The sequence below is a fragment of the Trichomycterus rosablanca genome, chromosome 3 (assembly GCF_030014385.1).
Source record: "Trichomycterus rosablanca isolate fTriRos1 chromosome 3, fTriRos1.hap1, whole genome shotgun sequence".
In the NCBI taxonomy this organism is placed as follows: domain Eukaryota; kingdom Metazoa; phylum Chordata; class Actinopteri; order Siluriformes; family Trichomycteridae; genus Trichomycterus; species Trichomycterus rosablanca.
The window spans coordinates 51805972-51833103 of NC_085990.1; the positions used below are offsets into that span (position 1 = coordinate 51805972).

Genomic DNA, 27132 nt, shown 5'->3' on the forward strand with positions numbered 1-27132 from the left:
GAACATGCAAACTCCACACAGAAAGGACCCGAACCGCCCCACCTGGGGATCGAACCCAGGACCTTCTTGCTGTGAGGCGACAGTGCTACCCACTTAACCACCGTGCCGCCCGTTTAATGTAGTAAAAGAAGGACACAGGAACACTGAACGTCTCTTCATTATTACTGCTCATAAGTTCTCTCCACTAATGAAATTCCTCACTCGCTGTAAGTTTTGTGCACCGCCGTCACACTTCATAGGAAATAACGGCACAGCAGCACAAAAGCGGTTTTGTCAGTTCTCATGTGAATGCGCCGGTACTGAATGGAATTCGGTATTCCAAGATCAAGCATCTCCACGATTAAGAAGCATAAGGAAACAATAAAGAATTAAAGCTAAAGTGCATGGTTTATTGTATTTTTATTGATTATTGAACTGGTTTTATTTGTATTTCAGTGTTATTTCAGTGTATAAGTGTTAAAAACATTATTTTACATTATACTAAAATATGTGCACTTCCACGAGACCATGGACGCATTAACAGGTTTCCCAAACATCCTTATGGGAAAAAGTACCTTAAAACTCAACAGCAGACCCAGAACCAACAGACGTCGAGTTTCAAGGTACTAAGATAATATTAGGAGAAGGTTGACGACATAAATCATAATTTAAATTATGGTTAAATTATGGTATTATGGTTAAGTGAATAAGGGATTCATGAGGCCGCTAATTAGCATTGTAACAATATTTATAATGCTAATTAGCCAACAGACGTCGAGTTTCAAGGTACCACTGTATTAAGATAATATTAAGAGAAGGTTGACGACATAAATCATAATTTAAATTATGGTTAAATTATGGTATTATGGTTAAGTGAATAAGGGATTCATGAGGCCGCTAATTAGCATTGTAACAATATTTATAATGCTAATTAGCCAACAGACGTCGAGTTTCAAGGTACCACTGTACTAAGATAATATTAAGAGAAGGTTGACGACATAAATCATAATTTAAATTATGGTTAAATTATGGTATTATGGTTAAGTGAATAAGGGATTCATGAGGCCGCTAATTAGCATTGTAACAATATTTATAATGCTAATTAGCCAACAGACGTCGAGTTTCAAGGTACCACTGTACTAAGATAATATTAAGAGAAGGTTGATGACATAAATCATAATTTAAATTATGGTTAAATTATGGTATTATGGTTAAGTGAATAAGGGATTCATGAGGCCGCTAATTAGCATTGTAACAATATTTATAATGCTAATTAGCCAACAGACGTCGAGTTTCAAGGTACCACTGTACTAAGATAATATTAAGAGAAGGTTGACGACATAAATCATAATTTAAATTATGGTTAAATTATGGTATTATGGTTAAGTGAATAAGGGATTCATGAGGCCGCTAATTAGCATTGTAACAATATTTATAATGCTAATTAGCCAACAGACGTCGAGTTTCAAGGTACCACTGTACTAAGATAATATTAAGAGAAGGTTGACGACATAAATCATAATTTAAATTATGGTTAAATTATGGTATTATGGTTAAGTGAATAAGGGATTCATGAGGCCGCTAATTAGCATTGTAACAATATTTATAATGCTAATTAGCCAACAGACGTCGAGTTTCAAGGTACCACTGTACTAAGATAATATTAAGAGAAGGTTGACGACATAAATCATAATTTAAATTATGGTTAAATTATGGTATTATGGTTAAGTGAATAAGGGATTCATGAGGCCGCTAATTAGCATTGTAACAATATTTATAATGCTAATTAGCCAACAGACGTCGAGTTTCAAGGTACCACTGTACTAAGATAATATTAAGAGAAGGTTGACGACATAAATCATAATTTAAATTATGGTTAAATTATGGTATTATGGTTAAGTGAATAAGGGATTCATGAGGCCGCTAATTAGCATTGTAACAATATTTATAATGCTAATTAGCCAACAGACGTCGAGTTTCAAGGTACCACTGTATTAAGATAATATTAAGAGAAGGTTGACGACATAAATCATAATTTAAATTATGGTTAAATTATGGTATTATGGTTAAGTGAATAAGGGATTCATGAGGCCGCTAATTAGCATTGTAACAATATTTATAATGCTAATTAGCCAACAGACGTCGAGTTTCAAGGTACCACTGTACTAAGATAATATTAAGAGAAGGTTGACGACATAAATCATAATTTAAATTATGGTTAAATTATGGTATTATGGTTAAGTGAATAAGGGATTCATGAGGCCGCTAATTAGCATTGTAACAATATTTATAATGCTAATTAGCCAACAGACGTCGAGTTTCAAGGTACCACTGTACTAAGATAATATTAAGAGAAGGTTGACGACATAAATCATAATTTAAATTATGGTTAAATTATGGTATTATGGTTAAGTGAATAAGGGATTCATGAGGCCGCTAATTAGCATTGTAACAATATTTATAATGCTAATTAGCCAACAGACGTCGAGTTTCAAGGTACCACTGTACTAAGATAATATTAAGAGAAGGTTGACGACATAAATCATAATTTAAATTATGGTTAAATTATGGTATTATGGTTAAGTGAATAAGGGATTCATGAGGCCGCTAATTAGCATTGTAACAATATTTATAATGCTAATTAGCCAACAGACGTCGAGTTTCAAGGTACCACTGTACTAAGATAATATTAAGAGAAGGTTGACGACATAAATCATAATTTAAATTATGGTTAAATTATGGTATTATGGTTAAGTGAATAAGGGATTCATGAGGCCGCTAATTAGCATTGTAACAATATTTATAATGCTAATTAGCCAACAGACGTCGAGTTTCAAGGTACCACTGTACTAAGATAATATTAAGAGAAGGTTGACGACATAAATCATAATTTAAATTATGGTTAAATTATGGTATTATGGTTAAGTGAATAAGGGATTCATGAGGCCGCTAATTAGCATTGTAACAATATTTATAATGCTAATTAGCCAACAGACGTCGAGTTTCAAGGTACCACTGTACTAAGATAATATTAAGAGAAGGTTGACGACATAAATCATAATTTAAATTATGGTTAAATTATGGTATTATGGTTAAGTGAATAAGGGATTCATGAGGCCGCTAATTAGCATTGTAACAATATTTATAATGCTAATTAGCCAACAGACGTCGAGTTTCAAGGTACCACTGTACTAAGATAATTTTTTAGAGAAGGTTGACGACATAAATCATAATTTAAATTATGGTTAAATTATGGTATTATGGTTAAGTGAATAAGGGATTCATGAGGCCGCTAATTAGCATTGTAACAATATTTATAATGCTAATTAGCCAACAGACGTCGAGTTTCAAGGTACCACTGTACTAAGATAATATTAAGAGAAGGTTGACGACATAAATCATAATTTAAATTATGGTTAAATTATGGTATTATGGTTAAGTGAATAAGGGATTCATGAGGCCGCTAATTAGCATTGTAACAATATTTATAATGCTAATTAGCCAACAGACGTCGAGTTTCAAGGTACCACTGTACTAAGATAATATTAAGAGAAGGTTGACGACATAAATCATAATTTAAATTATGGTTAAATTATGGTATTATGGTTAAGTGAATAAGGGATTCATGAGGCCGCTAATTAGCATTATAACATTATTTACTTTATGTGGGTTAGCAGGGCTAGGCTAACAGTTGTGCGCTAGCATAATGAACGAGGCCGCTAATTAGCGTCTTGACGTCTACGTCGGTGTGACGCAGGCAGGGAGATTGCGCATGCGTGTTGGGGCGCGCCGCAGCTGTCGGGGAGGAGAGAGCAGCAGCAGCAGCAGTTCGGCGGTCTGTCGGCAGCGAGAGCAGGAAACTGTGAGTGCGAGCGCCGCTGTACTCCATTCACACGCCCTGTGCTTCACTCTCACGGTACTGGATCGAATCACCCGAATTATTTCATTCCTTGTGGATATATTCGAACATTTACGCGGCGTTGATGCTCGTCGGAGAGAGAGGTGAGTCGAACTAGCGCGGTATCGCTAGTTAGCTAGCGGCTGTTAGCACGGGCTGCGTCCCAAACCGCACACTACGGTACTAAATAGTATGTCTATATTATATATGTAGTGTATGTACATGAGTGGCTGTTTAGTGGTTTCACACATTATTTAGTACCTAACGACCTAACGTTGGACGGTGCTTGGGTGTTGTGCTTTGAACATGGCTAACATTTTAGCTACATGGTTAATAGTAGTGCTGTAGATGACTAGCCGATATTTGTTTACATTTACTACATTATTAGTGTTTAGCAGACGCTTTTATCCAAAGCGACAGTGTACAATCTGAGCAATTGAGGGTTAAGGGCCTTGCTCAGGGGCCCAACAGTTGCACCCTGGCAGAGGTGGGGCTTGAACCGGCAACCCTCTGATTACCAGTCCAGTACCTTAACCACTAGGAGTTTGCTTTCTATTTTATATTAAACGTGTAAGATTTGGCTGGCATGGTGAGATATGCCACATGAGGCCTGGCAAAGAAGTAACTGAAAGTTACATTTATACAGCGGTGCCTTGAAACTCGACCTCATTTCATCTCAGTTCTGGGAGGGGCGTCGAGTTTCAAGGTATTTTTTCCCCATAAGGATGTTTGGGAAACCTGTTAATGTGTCCATGGTCCCGTAGAACTGCAGATATTTCAGGCTAATGTAAAATAATGGGGTTGATTTTGGCACTTATACACTGAAAATAACACAAATATAATATAGACAGACAGACAGACAGACAGACAGACAGACACTTTATTAATCCCATAGGGGAAGTCAGTTATTACAGCAGCTCAAGATACATTAAAGCAGAAGTATTAGAGTACACGAGTAATGTTGTACACACTATGTAATTAAGTACATAGAATAAAAATGTAGTATGTAATATAAAAGCTTTAAAAGTATCCTAGCAGAAAATATTGTTAGATGAGATATGTAATATACTAAACTGTTGTTCATAATTACTGTAGTAAAGTGGTAATCATTAACTAAAAGTTACATATATACAGAGGTACCTTGAAACTCGACGTCTGTTGGTTCTGGGAGGGGCGTCAAGTTTTAAGGTATTTTTTTCCCCATAAGTATGTTTGGGAAACCTGTTAATGCGTCCATGGTCCTGTAGAACTGCAGATATTTTAGTCTCATGTAAAATAATGAGTTTGATTTTGACACTCATACACTGAAAATAACACAAATATAGATAAATAGAGAGATAGGTAGGTAGGTAGGCAGGCAGGTAGGCAGACAGACAGTTATTACAGCAGCTCAAGATACATTAAAGCGTACACAAGTATTAAAATACAAAGTATTAAAGTACACAAGTACAGTAGTATATATATAAAAACTTTAAAAGTATCCTAGCAGAAAATATTGTTTGATGAGATATGTAATATACTAAACTGTAGTAAAGTGTGCTAGAGTGCTAGATCATGCTCCATGAGTCTATCCTGAACACTGAAATACAATCAAATACAATTAAAAACAATTGTTTCCTTACGCTTCTTAATCGTGGAGATGCTTGATCCTGGAATACCGTAATCCGTTCAGCACCGGCGCATTCACACGAGAAGCGACAAAACCGCTTTTGCGCTGCTGTGCCGTTATTTCCTATGAAGTGTGACGGCGGTGCACAAAACTTAACGTGACTTATTGTACTAAAACTTATGATCAGTAATAATGAAGAGAAGTTTAGTGCTCCTGTCTCCTTCTTTTACTACATTAAACCACGTTACGCTTTATTTAGACTCTCTGGGAGAAGCTGATTCTGATTCTCACAGTTTCTCAGAAGCTGGAGCTGTAACACAAGTTTAAAAGTGAAACAGGGAGGAGAATCCAGATAAACACAGATACACGTGGAGCTGTAACCCTGGATCTGACGCTTATTCCACACACAGCTCAGATTCACACTTTGATGACGTTTTACTGCACCGCTCAAGCTCAAATATGAGTTTATTGGTACAAGTTTCTCGACAATGGGCGTCAAGTTTTAAAGATTTTGAGTTTAGAGGACATTGAGGTACAAGGCACTACAGTACATTAAAGTTAAAAGCTAGCTTGGGCGATAAATTAGGCAATAGTTACAAACAGGGCAAAACAATTCAGAGCTGTAAAGAAGCTTAATCATGAAAATCTTTGGGAATTCTGTGCTTATGTAAACATTTGATGGTGGATTTTATATTTTGGGGGAAGTCAGAACCTCTGTGACAACATGAACATATATAATGGACTAAAATAAAAAGACAAAGTTCTTTTTGCCATAAAGAAAGAAAGAAAGATATCCTTTATTTGTCATATATACATATACAGATGTACAGTACAATGAAATTCTTTCTTCGCATATCCCAGCTGGTGTTGGAAGCTGGGGTCAGAGCGCAGGGTCAGCCAACTTACGGCGCCCCTGGAGCAGACAGGGTTAAGGGCCTTGCTCAAGGACCCAACAGTGGCTACATAGCAGAGCCAGGATTTGAACCGCCAATCTTCCGGTTGATAGCCCAAAGCCCTACCCACTAGGCTACCACAGGCCCTGGCATGCATGAGCCTGCACTTCACACACAGCTATAAAGCTACGGTGTGCAAATGCTTCGCAGGCAGCAGTTATTCCTCTGTGCACTTTCCCCAGCACGATAGTCCTTATTCAGCACGTTGGGTGGCCGAATGCCAGATCGCCTTGCGCTGCCAACGAGCAGAACTGTAGCTGAGCTGTGTGATTTTACCAGCTCATTGCTATTGATCTAGTTGCCCTCGATGTAAGCTCCAGAATGACTGGCACACTCGGTATGCATTTGGTAAACCACATCACCGATTGCCGTCATGATCAGGGTTTTGACGTAGAGTATGGCATATCCAAAGTGATCTACAATTGAGACTGTATTAGGGATAAGGGCCTTGCTCAAGGGCCCAACAGTGGCGACCTGGCAGATGTGAGGCTTGAACAAGTGACTTTCTGATAACCAGGCCTGTACTTTATCCAAAGCAACGTACGGTACTGTGACAGTATACAGTCTAAGCAATTGAGGGTTAAGGGCCTTGCTCAAGGGCCCAACAGTGTCAACCTGGCAGTTGTGGGGCTTGAACCAGCGACCTTTCGATCAGTAGTCCAGTACCTTAACCGCTAGGCTAGAGCTGCCCCTTTCTGTGTGGAGTTTGCATGTTCTCCCCATGTCTGTGTAATGGGTGTCACAGTGGTTCGGTGGGTAGCGCTGTCGCCTCACAGCAAGAAGGTCCTGGGTTTGATTACCAGGTGGAGTAGCTCAGGTCCTTTCTGTGTGGAGTTTGCATGTTCTCCCCGTGTCTGCGTGGGTTTCCTCCGGGTGCTCCGGTTCCCTCCCACAGTCCAAAGACGTGCAAGTGAGGTGAATTGGAGACACTAAATTGTCCATGACCGCGTTTAATGAATCTTGTGTAATGAGTAACTACCGTTCCTGTCATGAATGTAACCAAAGTGTAAAACATGACGTTAAAATCCTAATAAATAAATAAATCTAAGACTTATTGCATGTGTTTTAATTAATACAGTAATAATACAGAGATGAGTTAACAGAAATCACCTTGTCTCTTTTTACCTCACAGTTCCCCTGTTCCATGTAAATGTCAATTAATTTAGTCTGAATAAAGTAGTCTGATGTCGCTACTTGCCATTTTTTTCAGCTGTCTCATTTTAAGAGGACTCCAACCTTTAATTAAAGTCATTTTATTCCAAAAAAACAAACTCATCTTGCCAGTGTAACAGCACTAAATCACATAAAGTAATTACAGCTGAGATTGACGAGCACAGAGCCCGCGGCATAGATGAACAGAGCCGTCTTTAATATTATATAGTTTTATACAGCAGTTAGTTCCGACCTTACAATCTGATTCAATACAAGCGTTCTAACCGTTTTCAACCGTTAACCTTTTCATACCACAACTGTATTACTCCGCTGACGCGTTGCCATTAACGACTTTAGCTTTAACGTTTTAAATCCATTATCTGATACACAATCTAGTGCACTATGTAGGGAACATAAATCCGTGATCTGATACACAATCTAGCGCACTGTGTAGGGAACATAAATCCGTGATCTGATACACAATCTAGTGCACTGTGTAGGGAACATAAATCCGTGATCTGATACACAATCTAGTGCACTGTGTAGGGAACATAAATCCTTTATCTGATATACAATCTAGTGCACTGTGTAGGGAACATAAATCCGTGATCTGATACACAATCTAGTGCACTGTGTAGGGAACATAAATCCGTTATCTGATACACAATCTAGTGCACTGTGTAGGGAACATAAATCCGTTATCTGATATACAATCTAGTGCACTGTGTAGGGAACATAAATCCGTGATCTGATACACAATCTAGTGCACTGTGTAGGGAACATAAATCCGTGATCTGATACACAATCTAGTGCACTATGTAGGGAACATAAATCCGTTATCTGATACACAATCTAGTGCACTGTGTAGGGAACATAAATCCGTTATCTGATACACAATCTAGTGCACTATGTAGGGAACATTAATGTTATCTGATATACAATCTAGTGCACTGTGTAGGGAACATAAATCCGTTATCTGATACACAATCTAGTGCACTATGTAGGGAACATAAATCCGTGATCTGATACACAATCTAGTGCACTGTGTAGGGAACATAAATCCGTGATCTGATACACAATCTAGTGCACTATGTAGGGAACATAAATCCGTGATCTGATACACAATCTAGCGCACTATGTAGGGAACATAAATCCGTGATCTGATACACAATCTAGCGCACTGTGTAGGGAACATAAATCCATGATCTGATACACAATCTAGTGCACTGTGTAGGGAACATAAATCCATGATCTGATACACAATCTAGTGCACTGTGTAGGGAACATAAATCCATGATCTGATACACAATCTAGTGCACTGTGTAGGGAACATAAATCCGTGATCTGATACACAATCTAGTGCACTGTGTAGGGAACATAAATCCGTGATCTGATATACAATCTAGCGCACTGTGTAGGGAACATAAATCCGTTATCTGATACACAATCTAGTGCACTATGTAGGGAACATAAATCCGTGATCTGATACACAATCTAGTGCACTGTGTAGGGAACATAAATCCGTGATCTGATACACAATCTAGTGCACTATGTAGGGAACATAAATCCGTGATCTGATACACAATCTAGCGCACTGTGTAGGGAACATAAATCCATGATCTGATACACAATCTAGTGCACTGTGTAGGGAACATAAATCCATGATCTGATACACAATCTAGTGCACTGTGTAGGGAACATAAATCCATGATCTGATACACAATCTAGTGCACTGTGTAGGGAACATAAATCCGTGATCTGATACACAATCTAGTGCACTGTGTAGGGAACATAAATCCGTGATCTGATACACAATCTAGTGCACTATGTAGGGAACATAAATCCGTGATCTGATACACAATCTAGTGCACTGTGTAGGGAACATAAATCCGTGATCTGATACACAATCTAGTGCACTATGTAGGGAACATAAATCCATGATCTGATACACAATCTAGTGCACTATGTAGGGAACATAAATCCGTGATCTGATACACAATCTAGTGCACTGTGTAGGGAACATAAATCCGTGATCTGATACACAATCTAGTGCACTATGTAGGGAACATAAATCCGTGATCTGATACACAATCTAGCGCACTATGTAGGGAACATAAATCCGTGATCTGATACACAATCTAGCGCACTGTGTAGGGAACATAAATCCATGATCTGATACACAATCTAGTGCACTGTGTAGGGAACATAAATCCATGATCTGATACACAATCTAGTGCACTGTGTAGGGAACATAAATCCATGATCTGATACACAATCTAGTGCACTGTGTAGGGAACATAAATCCGTGATCTGATACACAATCTAGTGCACTGTGTAGGGAACATAAATCCGTGATCTGATATACAATCTAGCGCACTGTGTAGGGAACATAAATCCGTTATCTGATACACAATCTAGTGCACTATGTAGGGAACATAAATCCGTGATCTGATACACAATCTAGTGCACTGTGTAGGGAACATAAATCCGTGATCTGATACACAATCTAGCGCACTATGTAGGGAACATAAATCCATGATCTGATACACAATCTAGTGCACTGTGTAGGGAACATAAATCCGTGATCTGATACACAATCTAGTGCACTATGTAGGGAACATAAATCCATGATCTGATACACAATCTAGTGCACTATGTAGGGAACATAAATCCGTGATCTGATACACAATCTAGTGCACTATGTAGGGAACATAAATCCGTGATCTGATACACAATCTAGCGCACTATGTAGGGAACATAAATCCGTGATCTGATACACAATCTAGCGCACTGTGTAGGGAACATAAATCCATGATCTGATACACAATCTAGTGCACTGTGTAGGGAACATAAATCCATGATCTGATACACAATCTAGTGCACTGTGTAGGGAACATAAATCCGTGATCTGATACACAATCTAGTGCACTGTGTAGGGAACATAAATCCGTGATCTGATACACAATCTAGTGCACTATGTAGGGAACATAAATCCGTGATCTGATACACAATCTAGTGCACTGTGTAGGGAACATAAATCCGTGATCTGATACACAATCTAGTGCACTATGTAGGGAACATAAATCCATGATCTGATACACAATCTAGTGCACTATGTAGGGAACATAAATCCGTGATCTGATACACAATCTAGTGCACTGTGTAGGGAACATAAATCCGTGATCTGATACACAATCTAGTGCACTATGTAGGGAACATAAATCCGTGATCTGATACACAATCTAGCGCACTATGTAGGGAACATAAATCCGTGATCTGATACACAATCTAGCGCACTGTGTAGGGAACATAAATCCATGATCTGATACACAATCTAGTGCACTGTGTAGGGAACATAAATCCATGATCTGATACACAATCTAGTGCACTGTGTAGGGAACATAAATCCATGATCTGATACACAATCTAGTGCACTGTGTAGGGAACATAAATCCGTGATCTGATACACAATCTAGTGCACTGTGTAGGGAACATAAATCCGTGATCTGATACACAATCTAGTGCACTATGTAGGGAACATAAATCCGTGATCTGATACACAATCTAGTGCACTGTGTAGGGAACATAAATCCGTGATCTGATACACAATCTAGTGCACTATGTAGGGAACATAAATCCATGATCTGATACACAATCTAGTGCACTATGTAGGGAACATAAATCCGTGATCTGATACACAATCTAGTGCACTGTGTAGGGAACATAAATCCGTGATCTGATACACAATCTAGTGCACTATGTAGGGAACATAAATCCGTGATCTGATACACAATCTAGCGCACTATGTAGGGAACATAAATCCGTGATCTGATACACAATCTAGCGCACTGTGTAGGGAACATAAATCCATGATCTGATACACAATCTAGTGCACTGTGTAGGGAACATAAATCCATGATCTGATACACAATCTAGTGCACTGTGTAGGGAACATAAATCCGTTATCTGATATACAATCTAGTGCACTGTGTAGGGAACATAAATCCGTGATCTGATACACAATCTAGTGCACTGTGTAGGGAACATAAATCCGTTATCTGATATACAATCTAGTGCACTGTGTAGGGAACATAAATCCGTGATCTGATACACAATCTAGTGCACTATGTAGGGAACATTAATGTGTTTGTAATGTGAACAGTTAGCTTAATAGCTCAGTTAGCAGCTCATAAAAGTTCTGTTATCACCCATAATCCTTTGGTGTGTGCGAGAGGTTTTTTATTTCTTTTTTCCCTTCGGAGGTTCTTGCCTTTTTCTTCTTGTTGTTCTTACCTCCCTGAAATGAGTTTTTGCAACTTGATGTCTGCTTTGTAGTGTTAAACTTTATATTGGTTGTGGAACTACTTTTTGGAGGAAGGTATTGTCAATATTAAAGCATATTTATTATAAAATTCAGGGCTTCTTTTATTTATTTTCTTTCTTTATTTTGTAAAAACTCTTGTATAAAAGCAGTAGAACACGAGAGGTCGTGTGTTATCTCGAATAACATCACGGCTGTGAGCCATTTTAATATAGAATTTTACAAAATATAAAGAAAACACCGTCCACTGTCCGAATGTTCGCTCACTGTGTGTGTGTGTGTGTGTATATATATATATCGTTCGTAACCCAAAATGTTCGTATAGTAAACCGTTCACAACCCAAGGGTCTACTGTATAATGAAATTCTTTTTTCATCGTATCGCAACTTGTTTTCGGAGGCTGGGGTCAGAGCGCAGGGTTAGCCGTCATATGGCATCCCTGGAGCAGAGAGGGTTAAGGGCCTCGCTCATGGACCCAACAGTGGCTGAATGGCAGAGCTGGGATTTGAACTCTCAACCTCTCGATTGATAGCTCAAAGCTCCACCCACTAGGCTACCACAGTCCCAGATTGATCTAGTTGCCCTCACTGTAAGCTCCAGCATGATTGGCACACTCGGTGTACATTTGGTGAAATAATCATTGTTCTTAATGAGCTCTGTCTCATTTTAAGAGGACTCCAGCCTTTAATTAAAGTCACTTTTCAGGACTATTTTCCTGCTTGGAGATTTGGACAAGGCTTTTGGAGGAATATAATTATAATTATAATGCATAATCCAGTGCAAATTTGTTGTATATACACGGATCAGCTATAATATTACCATATAGAAGCACTTTGTAGTTCTACAATTACTGACTGTAGTCCATCTGTTTCTCTGCATACGTTTTAGCCTGCTTTCACCCTGTTCTTCAATGGTCAGGACCCCCACAGGACCACCACAGAGCAGGTATTATTTAGGTGGTGGATCATTCTCAGCACTGCAGTGACACTGACATGGTGGTGGTGTGTTAGTGTGTGTTGTGCTGGTATGAGTGGATCAGACACAGCAGCGCTGCTGGAGTTTTTAAATACCGTATCCACTCACTGTCCACTCTATTAGACACTCCTACATAGTCGGTCCACCTTGTAGATGTAAAGTCAGAGACGATCGCTCATCTATTGCTGCTGTTTGAGTCGGTCATCTTCTAGATGTAGATATTTTTGGTTGGTGGACTATTCTCAGTCCAGCAGGGACAGTGAGGTGTTTAAAAACTCCAGCAGCGCTGCTGTGTCTGATCCACTCATACCAGCACAACACACACTAACACACCACCACCATGTCAGTGTCACTGCAGTGCTGAGAATGATCCACCACCTAAATAATACCTGCTCTGTGGGGGTCCTGTGGGGGTCCTGACCATTGAAGAACAGGGTGAAAGGGGGGAACAAAGCATGTAGAGAAACAGATGGACTACAGTCAGTAATTGTAGAACTACAAAGTGCTTCTATATGGTAAGTGGAGCTGATAAAATGGACAGTGAGTGTAGAAACTAGGAGCTGGTTTTAATGTTATGGCTGATCGGTGTGTTTTGTAGGTGTTATCGTACAATGAAATTCCTTATTCGCATATTCCAGAGAAGCTGTGATCAGTGATCAGAGAGCAATCATGCTCAAGGGTCCAACAGGGGCTGTATGGTACAGCTGGAATTCAGACCCACAATCTTGCAGTTAGTAACCCACAGTTTTACTGACTAGGCTACAACTATCTCATCAACCCAAACAGTGAATGTAGGTTCTTTATAATTCTAACATATTTTCTTTAAGTGTTTGTTGCCAAAAGCACTTTTTTTTTTACTTTATTACAACATGCAAGTCCAGATACTTGTTTGTGCTTGGTAAAAGCATTTCCTGTGGCTTGTCTTTCAAATAGTTTGTTGTCACAGAGGTTCTGTCTGCCCCCAAAATATAAAATCCACCATCAAACGTTTAAATAAGAACAAAATTCCCAAAGATTCTCATGATTAAGCTTCTTTACAGCTCTGAATTGTTTTGCACCGTTGTTATATGGGTGTTTGTTCAGCAGTGTAGCCGTTTTCATGTAACTATTGCCTAATTTATTGCCTAAGCTATTTATGCCAGCACACAGGAGACATTTTCACAACTGCAAATACTTCTGACTCAAGTTTTTGTGTTTGTTACAAATGTAGATTTTTTTTTCTGTAATGTGTAAATGTGACTTTTATTAAAGGTTAAAATTCTCTTACACTTGCTATATAACATCAGACTTTATGACCTGTACTTATTATCACCAGTGGCGCCAATAATCTCAGACATCATGATTAGTTGCGATTAGTTTATGTAAGTGTACGTTTAAGAATCTATACATTAATGAGGTTCTTAACTATTACAGATGGTTAAGGCTTCACACTTATTTTTCGTGGCCACATTTTGATTTTATGTTCTATATTAATTTTAACTCACTTCTAAAACCTTTGTGGGCAGTTTAATAAAAGTGACATTTAAATCCTTAACAACAAAACAAAACAAGCATAAATAATATTAAATCTGAAATCAGTGTTACACATTTTAGTGGAGGGCGGCACGGTGGCTCGGTGGGTAGCACTGTGTCCTCACAGCAAGAAGGTCCTGGGTTCGATCCCCTGGCGGGGCGGTCCGGGTCCTTTCTGTGTGGAGTTTGCATGTTCTCCCCGTGTCTGTGTGCGTTTGCTCCGGGTGCTCCGGTTTCCTCCCACAGTACAAAGACGTGCAAGTGAGGTGAACTGGAGATACAAAATTGTCCATGAGTGTGTTTGATATTAAACTTGTGAACTGATGAATCTTGTGTAATGAGTAACTACCGTTCCTGTCATGAATGTAACCACAGTGTAAAACATGACGTTAAAATCCTAATAAATAATAAACAAACCACATATGTTAGCTGTAAGGTGATATATTATTATTACATACATGTATCCTCTGGGTATATGTAGATGTAGCTTTATAACATATATGAAATTCCCGTAATTAAATGTGTGTATGTACATACTAAGGGTGGGTTTATAAAATCAATTTTTCAATCCAAATCGATGCTGTTTAAAGATTTAGGCAAACACACACACACACACACCAGATCTACCTCATCTAGAGACACAATCCTGACCGATTTTTATCCCCCTACAAACACCACAAAACCTCCCAACTAAATATTAAAGCTTTATGTTCTGCGTGAGCTGTAGCTGAAACTTTGAGTTTTGAAAGTTGCACAAATTAGAGGCTTATGTTCATGTATTTTTGTTTATTATTATTTATGACTTGATGACCTGATGTTTCAGGTTGCCTGTTTACATTTTAAAAGTAAATTGATTTATTTTTGATTTATTTATTTTTGCATTTAAAAAATGTTAAACTGTCCTGTATGCAAGGGATACAAATGTACAGTTTGGTTTAAGAAACACGTCTTATTTAATCTAATATGTATTTGTTTTTGCTCTTTGTTAAAGCAAAAGTATTTCTTTTCCGATTACTCGATTAATCGCTGGAATAATCGATAGAATACTCGATTACAAAAATAATCCATAGTTGCAGCCCTAAAGCTGTGCAACATGCAGGTGAAATATTGTGGGAACCATTTAACGAGACACCACCCTGATATTCGAAAAACGCCAGACCCCAAACAACCTCCACTAGAGAAAGCATTTGCGATAAAATTACCCCGAAGTTCTCTCCGTGCCAAAAAAATAACGGAGGCTCTGGTAACTTTAATATGTAAGGATATACGTCCATACAGCGTCGTCGAAAACGATGGCTTTCGAAGCCTCATTAATACTCTGGAACCACGTTATGTTTTACCCACACGCAAACATTTGAGTGAAGTGGCCGTTCCAAACCTGTACGCAGACGTGAAACACCTCGTCACGACGTCACTTAGGTCGATAGAGAGGGTTTACGTTACATGTACACTGTTGTAGCGTGTCGGACATGTAAAATAATAATAAAACATTTATGTTACTGTTTTCTCTTTTGGATTAATTATTTATGTAAACACAAATATTTTTAATAATGAGTGTTCTGAACTTCTTTGTTCTCTGAACATCTGTACATATTTAAACCAAACCTGTTAATGTAACTCAAATATGCCTAAATGTGTTGAATCGAAATCGAATTAGAATCGGGAATCGAATCGGGACCTTGTGAATCGGAATCGAATCGATCCAGGAAATTAGTGGTGATACCCCAGGGCTCTAGACCAGAGCCGTAGATAGAGAGAGTTGCGACACTCCTTGATCTCGCCGCTACGCGGTCACGTGGTTCATGTAACCCTCCAATAGTTCCAAACAAACCCGGCGCTGTCGTGTTCTCATATGGGACCGGCAGCAGTGAGTGAAATATTAAACGCTAAATAATAAACATTTGTACAATTTCTGGGTATTTTCAACTGCGTTTACATTTACTGCATCTGCTTTAATATCAATTTGGTATATAAAGTGGAAGCTTGATGTTTATAATGACTTGTTAATAGGTCGTTCTTGTTAACACACAGTACATTATATTAGCGTACAGTAGTAGAGACAATATACAGTACAGAGATTAAAGTTTTATTATGTTTTGTTTTTTACATAAACTATAATCTCCCTTCACTTTCCTGAGGATTCATAATAATAATAATCATTTTGGCTAAACACTAAGTCATGTGGCTGGATTCATAAGGTTTACCTGCACTGAATGAACAGATTCATAAACACACTCCCGTACCTTTAACATTATAGTGCAGGTACATGAAAAAGCTTCATTCATCTCTTATTTCATGAGTGATTAATCATTGATTCCTACATGTAATACATGAATGAATTCATTATGAATATGCACTAGTTCATTTTGTCTAATGTAAGTGGTGGACAAGGTACACAAACCATGTAGGTGAGTTAAAGTAGAGATATCCAGGGTAAAATATTACTCCAGTAAAAGTAGTAATAAAAGTAAAAATACTCTTTACCTCCACTAAAGTACTAAACTAAATTTACCTTCAAATGTATTTAAGAATGAAAGTAAAAGTAGCATGATTTATTGTGGTTCTAATGTTTTATGATCATTTCTGTAACAAGACTCTTGATTAATCAACTTATTTTAGGTGAAAAGACTCGTGTGGCATTAATTAAGCTTAACTGACTAAGCTAAATTCAGTTATACCTATTAATTAAGATAAACATGTAACATTTAGTGCTGAGCAAATGCTAAACAATAACAGTATTAAGTATATTAATGACATCAAATTCATTATTTTTTTAAAACAAAGCAACAAACAGCTAAAAATGTTTGATAAGTAGTGGAAATGAATGAGGCTCTATGGGATGTTTGGAACTATACAGAGCTCCACAACCCGGAAGCTGCGCAGAAAATATGTCCCGCCCCCTTTCCAACTAGAGATGGACCGATCGGGTTTTTTGGCATCGATTGCGATCTCCGATCTCCTTTCAGGGCAATCGGCCGATAGTCGATTTCGATGGGGGGGTGACATGCAATTTTTAGCGCAAAATCAGCAGTAAATAATAAAGTATCCAAACAATTATTTTTTTCACCCACAGGAGACATATCTTATTAGTCTAACTGACCACACACACACACACACACACAGGTTTAATGTTATCCAGTTTAGTCTGAAAAAAACTTAAAAGATAAACCGAAAGCAACAGCGTGTGTGTGTTTCTTTAAAAAAAACGCTTTGTTCAGAGTGTCGCTTTAAATGATTCTGATTCAGGAGTCGAATGTGACGCGTAAGTTTCTCTCTCCGTTTTTACTGTTATTAATAAATGCTGTGGTTTTAAATAAACACCAACTACTACAGAACATTCTGTGTGACTTTCTTACATTAAAAAGCTTCATTAAACCGCTATTACCACAGAGCGGTCACCGAGTCAGACTCGTTCCGCCTGTGGAGCTAAAAGTTCTGATTACCCTAAAAGTTTAGCAGATGATCCTGAACTAACGAATTTGGTAATAAATAAACTTTTGCCTCTGATTGGCTCTGTAACGTTTCTGTTCTCATTTACATCAAAAGCAAGAACCACTTACGAGTTACCAAACTGAACACGAGTTTGAATAACGTGCTGATAGAATCGGCTCAGATGTGACCGGGTTGAATTATCTTTTTAAAGTAAATATTTCAGTCAGCAAAATTGCATCGTATGTATGATGCACAACGTTAATTCTGTTATTTTAGGTCGTGAAGAGCTTTCACTGTGGTTTCTGTACGATGGTTGATGAATGGTGATGTGATGGTTCGTGTTTTGCATTAATTTAAAGCGACTTACAGTATTCAGTCCAAGCAGTTGAGAATTAAGGGCCTTGCTTAAGGGCCCAACAGTGGCAACCTGGCAATGATGGGGCTTGAACCAGCAACCTTTGAATTACTAGTTCAGTATCTTAACCACTAGGCTACAAGTGCAGGCTGTAGGCTATTTTTCTGACCCAACACTCCTTTTTCATGCCCTATTATTCAGAAACCCTTTGTTCCGCAAATGTATGTAAAGCATGCTGCATAACACGTTCATTGTGTTATGAAGCCTCATTGTTGCACCATTGGACCAGAGGTTACCGATAGTAAACAACTCCCAAAATCAGTAAAGCTCTAATGAGTGGAACAAGAGTCACTTTTAATTGGTTATTCATTTAAAAAGCAAAGCACCATTAGTCAACAAAATGGCAAATAACATCCATATTCACTCCACATCACTTACACATGATTCATTAAACACAGTGTTATTTGGTTTACCATATAGAAGCACTTTGTAGTTCTACAATTACTGACTGTAGTCCATCTGTTTCTCTGCATGCTCTGTTAGCCCCTTTCACCCTGTTCTTCAATGGTCAGGACCCCCACAGGACCACCACAGAGCAGGTATTATTTAGGTGGTGGATCATTCTCAGCACTGCAGTGACACTGACATGGTGGTGGTGTGTTAGTGTGTGTTGTGCTGGTATGAGTGGATCAGACACACTGTCCACTCTATTAGACACTCCTACCTAGTCGGTCCACCTTGTAGATGTAAAGTCAGAGACGATCGCTCATCTATTGCTGCTGTTTGAGTCGGTCATCTTCTAGACCTTCATCAGTGGTCACAGGACGCTGCCCACGGGGCGCTGTCGGCTGGATGTTTTTGGCTGGTGGATTATTCTCAGTCCAGCAGTGACAGTGAGGTGTTTAAAAACTCCAGCAGCGGTGCTGTGTCTGATCCACTCATACCAGCACAACACACACTAACACACCACCACCATGTCAGTGTCAATGCAGTGCTGAGAATGATCCACCACCTAAATAATACCTGCTCTGTGAGGGTCCTGACCATTGAAGAACAGCATGAAACAGATGGACTACAGTCAGTAATTGTAGAACTACAAAGTGCTTCTATATGGTAAGTGGAGCTGATAACATGGACAGTGAGTGTAGAAACAAGGAGGTGGTTTTAGTTTTCATTTTAGTTGCTAGTCTACATATTTTTGTGTATCATCCAGTTTTAAGGTAAAACAGAGGTCCTGTTATTGGTTATGAGAATTTGGCAGCATTTGAATTCCTCATCTCGAGACCTAAGCTGTACGAATGACTCTTTAATGAAATTATAAATATCATCGCATGGTTCACCTTGGGTACCATTAAGGCCGTCGAGCTTTTCCACTGAAGCTTCTGGATCGTTTGCTTGTTCATTAAATGTCGATTTTACCATATATGGTCGTAGCCGTCGTCTTTCCGTGCAACAAGTTTGGTGACAATCTTGTGTCTGGTGGTGACGAGCGGAAACGATACTCACAAGCCTTTAGTCTCGTCTTCTTAGGTACGAGCATGAGCTTTACATCATGCGGAAGGAATTTCATTACCCAAGAGCGTGTCTGATACTCACACATGCCAGTAAATCCAGTGGAATTAAATTCTTTCACTGTTATGATGATGGCACTGGGTGACTGGGTTTTTTTTTCCTGTGTTAACACACACTAGTATCTAGTAACACCCACACTTCACTACTCAGAATCTCAGCCACCTTTGTTTCATTTCTACAAGGTTACAAGTGGGAGATGATCGTATACGAGTAACAGGACTGAGTTTTTAACCTAGAATTAGTCAATACGTGAAATATAGCAGCATGGAGAACATGCTAAAGCACCAGAACACAGAGCACAGTCTAGTGATTTATCACAAAATGTTCTTAACAACTAAGAATAAATGTAGGTAACAGGAATGAACGTGGAGATGAATCTACTCAGTCAGAGTTACAATATTATCAAACATACAGGGGAATAAAAAGGAGAACCTACTAATGCTCTTCCCAATACAGATAATGAACATTTCTGATCAGGTGAATATGTGAGGGTAACAGGACTGAGTGATTATATTGCCAAAAGGATTCGCTCGTCTGCCTTCACACACATATGAACTTGAGTGACTCCCATTCTTAATCCACAGGGTTTAATATGATGTCGGCACCCTTTACAGCTATAACAGCTTCAACTCTTCTGGGAAGGCTTTCCACAAGGGTTAGGAGTGTGTTTATGGGAATTTTTGACCATTCTTATAGAAGCGCATTTGTGAGGTCAGACACCGATGTTGGACGAGAAGGCCCGGCTCACAGTCTCCGCTCTGATTCATCCCAGAGGTGTTCTATCTATCGGGTCGAGGTCAGGACTCTGTGCAGGCCAGTCGAGTTCTTCCACACCAAACTGGCTCATCCACGTCTTTATGGATCTTGTGCTTTGTGCACTGGTGCACAGTCATGTTGGAACAGGAAGGGACCATCCCCAAACTGTTCCCACAAAGTCGGGAGCATGAAATTGTCCAGAATCTCTTGGTGTGCTGAAGCATGAAGAGTTCCTTTCACTGGAACTAAGGGGCCGAGCCCGACTCCTGAAAAACACCCCCACACCATAATCCCCCCTCCACCACACTTTACACTCGGCACAATGCAGTCAGACAGGTACCGTTCTCCTGGCGACCGCCAAACCCAGACTCGTCCATCAGATCGCCAGACGTAGAAGCGTGATTCGTCACTCCAGAGAACACGTCTCCACCGCTCTAGAGTCCAGTGGCGGCGTGCTTTACACCACTGCATCCGATGCTTTGCATTGCGCTTGGTGATGTGAGGCTTGGATGCAGCTGCTCGGCCATGGAGACCCGTTCCATGAAGCTCTACACTCTGTTCTTGAGCTCATCTGAAGGCCACATGAAGTTTGGAGGTCTGTAGTGATCCTAAATTCAATGATTTGGATGGCAGTATAGTGTGACGTGATCTGGAGTCACCGAACGATGCAGGATCAAAGGGTTTCTGACAGATTTTACTCTTATATTTCATTATAAAGTGCTGTGTTAGAGAGCGGGGACGTGAACAAATACTATTTTTCAGTCTTATAGAGTTTTTTTATGAACGTTTTAAGTTATAAATCCTAAATTTGCGAATAAATGAATGTGCAGGAGACTTTTCTCAATTAAAAATGCATTTTAAAGTTAATTTTCTTATACATTAATACAAATAATGTCCTGGGGACGGAAATGGCACAGATTCGGCATAATGGCTCGTTTGCGTTTGTCACTATTTGTTTAATGTTTTATTCATTAATGATGAAAACAATGTCTGATGTTTATATCTCTCGCTCTGATTGGCAGGAGCCTGGCACGATGGGTCTCCTGTTACAGGTGCTAAAGTAAGCCGTCCTCTGTAGACTCCTCACCCTGGCGTGAACCCCCCCCCCCCTTTCTCCCAGCCAGCGGGGGGAGCAGCAGGCATGGCGGGCATCAAGCGCGGCTACGACGGCAAGATCGCCGGTCTGTACGACCTGGACAAGACGCTGGGACGGGGGCATTTCGCCGTGGTGAAGCTGGCGCGGCACGTCTTCACCGGCGAGAAAGTGGCCGTCAAGGTCATCGACAAGACCAAACTGGACACGGTGGCCACGGGCCATCTCTTCCAGGAGGTGCGCTGCATGAAGCTGGTGCAGCACCCCAACATCGTGCGCCTCTACGAGGTCATCGACACCCAGACCAAGCTGTACCTGATCCTGGAGCTGGGCGACGGCGGGGACATGTTCGACTACATCATGAAGCACGAGGAGGGCCTCACCGAAGAGCTGGCCAAGAAGTACTTCGCCCAGATCGTCCACGCCATCTCCTACTGCCACCGGCTGCACGTGGTGCACCGCGACCTCAAACCCGAGAACGTGGTGTTCTTCGAGAAGCAGGGCCTCGTCAAGCTCACCGACTTCGGCTTCAGCAATAAGTTTCAGCCCGGGAAGAAGCTCACCACCAGCTGTGGCTCCTTGGCGTATTCGGCCCCGGAGATCCTGCTGGGAGACGAGTATGACGCACCTGCAGTAGGTGAGTACTTGGTGAAATTTAGCTACCCCAGAAATAACCATCAAATCCAGTCTGAACGCTCCACATGTATCAGAGGTACCTTGAAACTCAACGTCAGTTGATTCTGGCAGTAGTGTCGAGTTTTAAGGTAGTTTTTCCCCATAAGGATGTTTGGGAAACCTGTTAATGCGTCCATGGTCCAGTAGAACTGCAGATATTTTAGTCTCATGTAAAATAATGAGGTTGTTTTTGACACTTATACACTGAAAATAACACAAATATAATATAAAAACACTGAAATACAATAAAAGCTGCACTTAAGTTTTAGTTCTTTATTGTTTCCTTATGCTTCTTAATCGTGGAGATGCTTGATCTTGGAATATCGTATTCCCTTCAGTACCGGCGCATTCACATGAGAAGAGACAAAATCAGCTTTTGTGCTGCTGTGTCGTTATTTCCTGTGAAGTGTGAGTGCGCTGGTGCACAAAATTTAACGTGACTTATTGTACTAAAATCCCCGTAACAGATATCAAGCCATCAATAAATAAATACTGTACATCGAGGCAAAATGGCAAACAGACAACAAACAAACTACATGAGATGCATCCAAATATAAGCAACAAGCCAAGAACACACCAAGGAAGACGAGTGGACCAAGTTATATACAGAAGATGCAGAATAGGTCATACAGAAATCACTCACCAGTACTTAATAAAAGGAGACAAACTCCTAACATGGGAAAGATGTCAGACACGGCTCACAATAAAGCATATTCTGGGATATATCGAACGGCCCAAATACACCAGAGAGAGACGACAACTACACGTACCTGGAACTGTTAAAGAAACCCTCAACCAAGAAAACACAAGAGCCGTCCAGAAACTGTCATGCCATAAATAACACAATCAAGTGTAAAAAGTGGCAAAAAAATAAAATAAATAAATAAATAACGTGACTAACGTGTGTGAGTGAGGAATTTCATTAGTGGAGGAACTTATGATCAGTAATAATGAAGAGAAGTTTAGTGCTCCTGTCTCCTTCTTTTACTACATTAAACCACGTTAAGCTTTATTTAGACTCTGGGAGAAGCTGATTCTGATTCTCACCATTTCTCAGAAGCTGGAGCTGTAACACAAGTTTAAAAGTGAAACAGGGAGGAGAATCCAGATAAACACAGATACATGTGGAGCTGTAACCCTGGATCTGACGCTTATTCCACACTAATGCAGATTCAGCTCAGATTCTCACTCTGATGACGTTCTACCGCACCGCTCAAGCCGAGCGCCGAACACGGTGACGGTCGCACACGTCGAGTTTAAGTGAACAAATTTCTCCATGAAGGGCGTCGAGTTTCAAAGATTTTGAGTAATTGTGAGAATCAGAATCAGTTTTTCTGAGAGTCTAAAATGCTTCTGGTTAAAAGCGGTAAAAACACACGCTGGAACCAGAGCTGGGATCTCTAATACATCGTATCGAATCTAAGCTCTGCCCGCCGGCTGAGGCTGAGCGGCCACATGAACGACGATCGGCCTGTCGTTCAGATATGGGCGGGATTAAGCCGGATAGAGTCTCTCTCCCATGACTGGTGCGATTACGACCTCTGCTGGCTGATTGGTGGCGCCTGCACAGAGATGAGAAAGGAATGCTGTCAGGGTGTGTCTCTCCGTACACAACGCTGATCCGCACTGCACTCGTCAAAGTGTAGGTGACGAGATGCATACGGCTGCTGCCCACGTGTCGGAGGGGGCGTGGGTCAGCTTCGTTCTCCTCAATCAGAGCGGGGATCGGCATTGGTGGAGAGGAAGCGTGACGCAATCGAGCAATTGGACGTGATAAATAGGAGAAAATGCATAAATAAATAAATAAATGAAGCTTAACGTGGTTTAATGTAGTAAAAGAAGGAGACAGGAGCACTAAACTTCTCTTCATTATTACTGATCATAAGTTCCTCCACTAATCACATTCCTCACTCGCTGTTTTACTACAGTAAGTCACGCTAAGCTTTGTTCGTACGGCCTGAGTGGCTTTTACAGCGTCATATCAAACAGTTCGTCTCATTAGAGGAGCTTTGAAAAGGTCTTTGCAAGCACGAAAGTCACAAACCCTGCACAGCCAATGCCCACGTAGGTGCTGTAGCCTAGTGGTTAAGGTGTTGGTCCAGTAATCATAAGTTTGCTGGTTCAAACCTCACGACTGCCAGGTTGGTGTTGGGCCCTTAACCCTCAATTGCTTGGATTGTATACTGTACCTGTACTGCAAGTCACTTTGGATAAAGCGTCTGCTAAATGCTGAAGATGTGAATGCCCAAGCGGTTTTGCCGCTTCTCATGTTGATGCGCTGTAAGTACACGGTGCACAGAAGCTTTAATGTCATGGTGCACAGGTACTGCATACTGTGAATTCACAGAAACATGTGCATGTCGGTAACTGGGGTGTTAAAGCAGGTTGCAGCATGATAAAGAATCAATTATCACCATAGATACCACGTTCGTCTTGCTAGGTTTCACTGTCCCGTCTCCCAACCGTGTGATTCACACGTCCGGAAACTATTCTCATGTCGTTCTTCACTTTACTATTCTTAATCACAGGGCGTCTCCGTGCTGCCACAGATGAAGGCTGAGTCAAATCCACGAAATATGAATTCATTTCTGTTATTTGGCTTCATTCTGTTGGGTAATGTTTGGGTCACATCTCCTTTCGTTCTATATGTGAGGTCACAGATTCCCGACTAACGCAGCTCCTACGTAAAAAGCTCATTGTGGGTTTAAGACGTGACCAATGTCATTAATTGATGGAACCTAAAGTATGAATCATTAAACTCTACTGCTGATCATCACTGTGTGTGTGTGTGTGATCGAAAATTTTAGTGATCTCTCTACATGGACTCATTTTTACGTCATCCTACGCTCGCTCCCGAGAAGGAGGCTGTTCGAAATCCTAGATGCCTTAAACGGAGCTGCCAACATGTACGCATTTTGCGTAACGGGCGCGCATTTTGACCTCCTAGTACGCCCGTACGGTTCCATGTTCTAAAGTACGCATATCGTTTGATCTCGCATTTCGTCAAGTTGTCACCGAAGTCGATTCCGCCGCTGAGCCACAGAGATCTTCATCAGAGCTAGGGCCGTCGCGCTAACCGCAATTTTGAAATACCGCGGTATAGACCAGCCAACCGCAGGGCATGCCAAGCTTTCTTTTTTTTTTCTTCTTGTTGCAGGGTCCATCTTGTTTTATACGCTTACATTCGGGCGTAATAAATGTTAAATAAATTCATAATGAAAATGAGCTAAGAGCGTCATTTTCCCGCCAACTGTTCTCATGCGTTGCTGCTGAGTGTCAGGCTTTGTGTTTTAAGAGGGAAACAATGGCAACATTAATTACAGGCAAGTTTATTAATGATAAAATTGAGTTCACACTCAATAAATACTTGTAATTTAGACTATATTCAAACCTTAAAAAAGCCTTGGTGTACTAAAACACTTAATGACGGTTAATATGGCATCGCAGCCTGCAGATATTCTCTTGCTGGCTTGCTGGGATGATTTAAATGTATTTTTGCGTTGAATAAAAATGTATTGAAAAGAATAATAAATTGAAACGTAGTATATATTGTTATGTTAATTATACCTACTAAATAGATGGTTAATAGTGGCGCGACAACCAGGCTAGATTTCCTCTGCTGTGTGAAGTCGCATGCAGGTACAGTACACGTGTATTAGTGCATCGAGCACCATCAGAGAGACTGTTAGTGCCGCCGGGAACATCGCTACCCCACTCGGATCCTCTCTCAAACCACATGTACTCATAAAATCTTTTCAAGGTTGGCAGGTCTGCTTAAAACGCTCCCTAGTCTATTTCCTCGGCTGCTCCCGTCAGGGGTCGCCGGCGGATCGTGATCCGCGTTATTGATCTGGCACGGTTTTTACGCCGGACGCCCTTCCTGACACGACCCTCCCTATTTATCCGGGCTTGGGACCGGCACTACAGTGCACTGGTTTATGCTTCCTAGTAGCTGGTACCTATAGGACAAATCAGTGTCTCCAATTAGCCTGGCTGCATGTTTTTGGGATCGAACCCAGGACCTTCTTGCTGTGAGGCAACAGTGCCGATGCGGCCTTAGCGCTGAAGGCGATCCCAGCGTTCAGTGCGGCACAATTTATTTTTAAGTGTAAATACATTTTCATTGGTTTTTAATCTGTATAAAGGTGCACAAGTGTTTTTATTTGTAAATTCAGGCTCGTCAGTGACAAATCAACCGTTTTCGGTACACGGAGGGAGACGTTAGTTGACATGCTAGCGCATTGTACCACCTCATCCCATTGGTTTGAATGGCATCATGCTAACTGTGTTAGCTTAGTAAGCAAAAATCGGTGTAATCTCTGTCTAAGTAGTGCGTTCGAATAACCTGCCTTATGAGTCGATGACTTATTAGAATCCTCTCTACTGAGGCAGCTGCCTGTGTAGGCAGTAAGACAGCTCAGTAAGGTAGCTCACTAGGTTTTCGAACACACCCACTGTGTGTAAATAAATAAAAAACCTGCAAAGGTAAAAGACGCTGCTGCTGCTGTTTGCATTTCCAGTCCCAGTTTCAGTCCGCTGACTGGTGCGACAGTTAATCCTCTCTTTGTTGGAACTGAGCCCTCGGTGCTGGAGCCCTGATTAAACATTATTTATTGACACTGTCGGTGTGATCGAATAGACCCGGGTGCTCTCAGCTCTCACCACCTGATCAATAAAACTCCATTTTTCTTACCCATGCTTGTGAAACTGCACAAAAACATCCCAACGAATCACCGGGTTTAGGGTCATTTTATATAGAATCGTTCTATTCTGTTCTATAAGTTGTGATACCTGGGAAACACTGATCCACCAATCATGACCCAGCCATGCTTAGACTCCCGGGCAGCCGA

General features: G+C 40.4%; 1 protein-coding gene across 2 annotated transcripts in view; it reads left to right on the forward strand.

The window, feature by feature from the left end:
• Nucleotides 1–3783: 3783 nt before the first annotated feature.
• snrka (SNF related kinase a) overlaps nucleotides 3784–27132 on the forward strand; it is a 62090-nt gene continuing 38741 nt past the window's right edge. Inside the window, exons 1-2 of one of the 2 annotated variants that reach the window (XM_062991441.1) lie at nucleotides 3784–3841; nucleotides 21537–22244. In XM_062991441.1, the coding sequence (XP_062847511.1) occupies nucleotides 21656–22244 (589 nt within the window). In that variant the 5' untranslated portion in view covers nucleotides 3784–3841; nucleotides 21537–21655. Of the gene's footprint in view, nucleotides 3982–21536; nucleotides 22245–27132 lie in introns of both variants that reach the window. The other variant, XM_062991440.1, reaches the window with a different exon arrangement.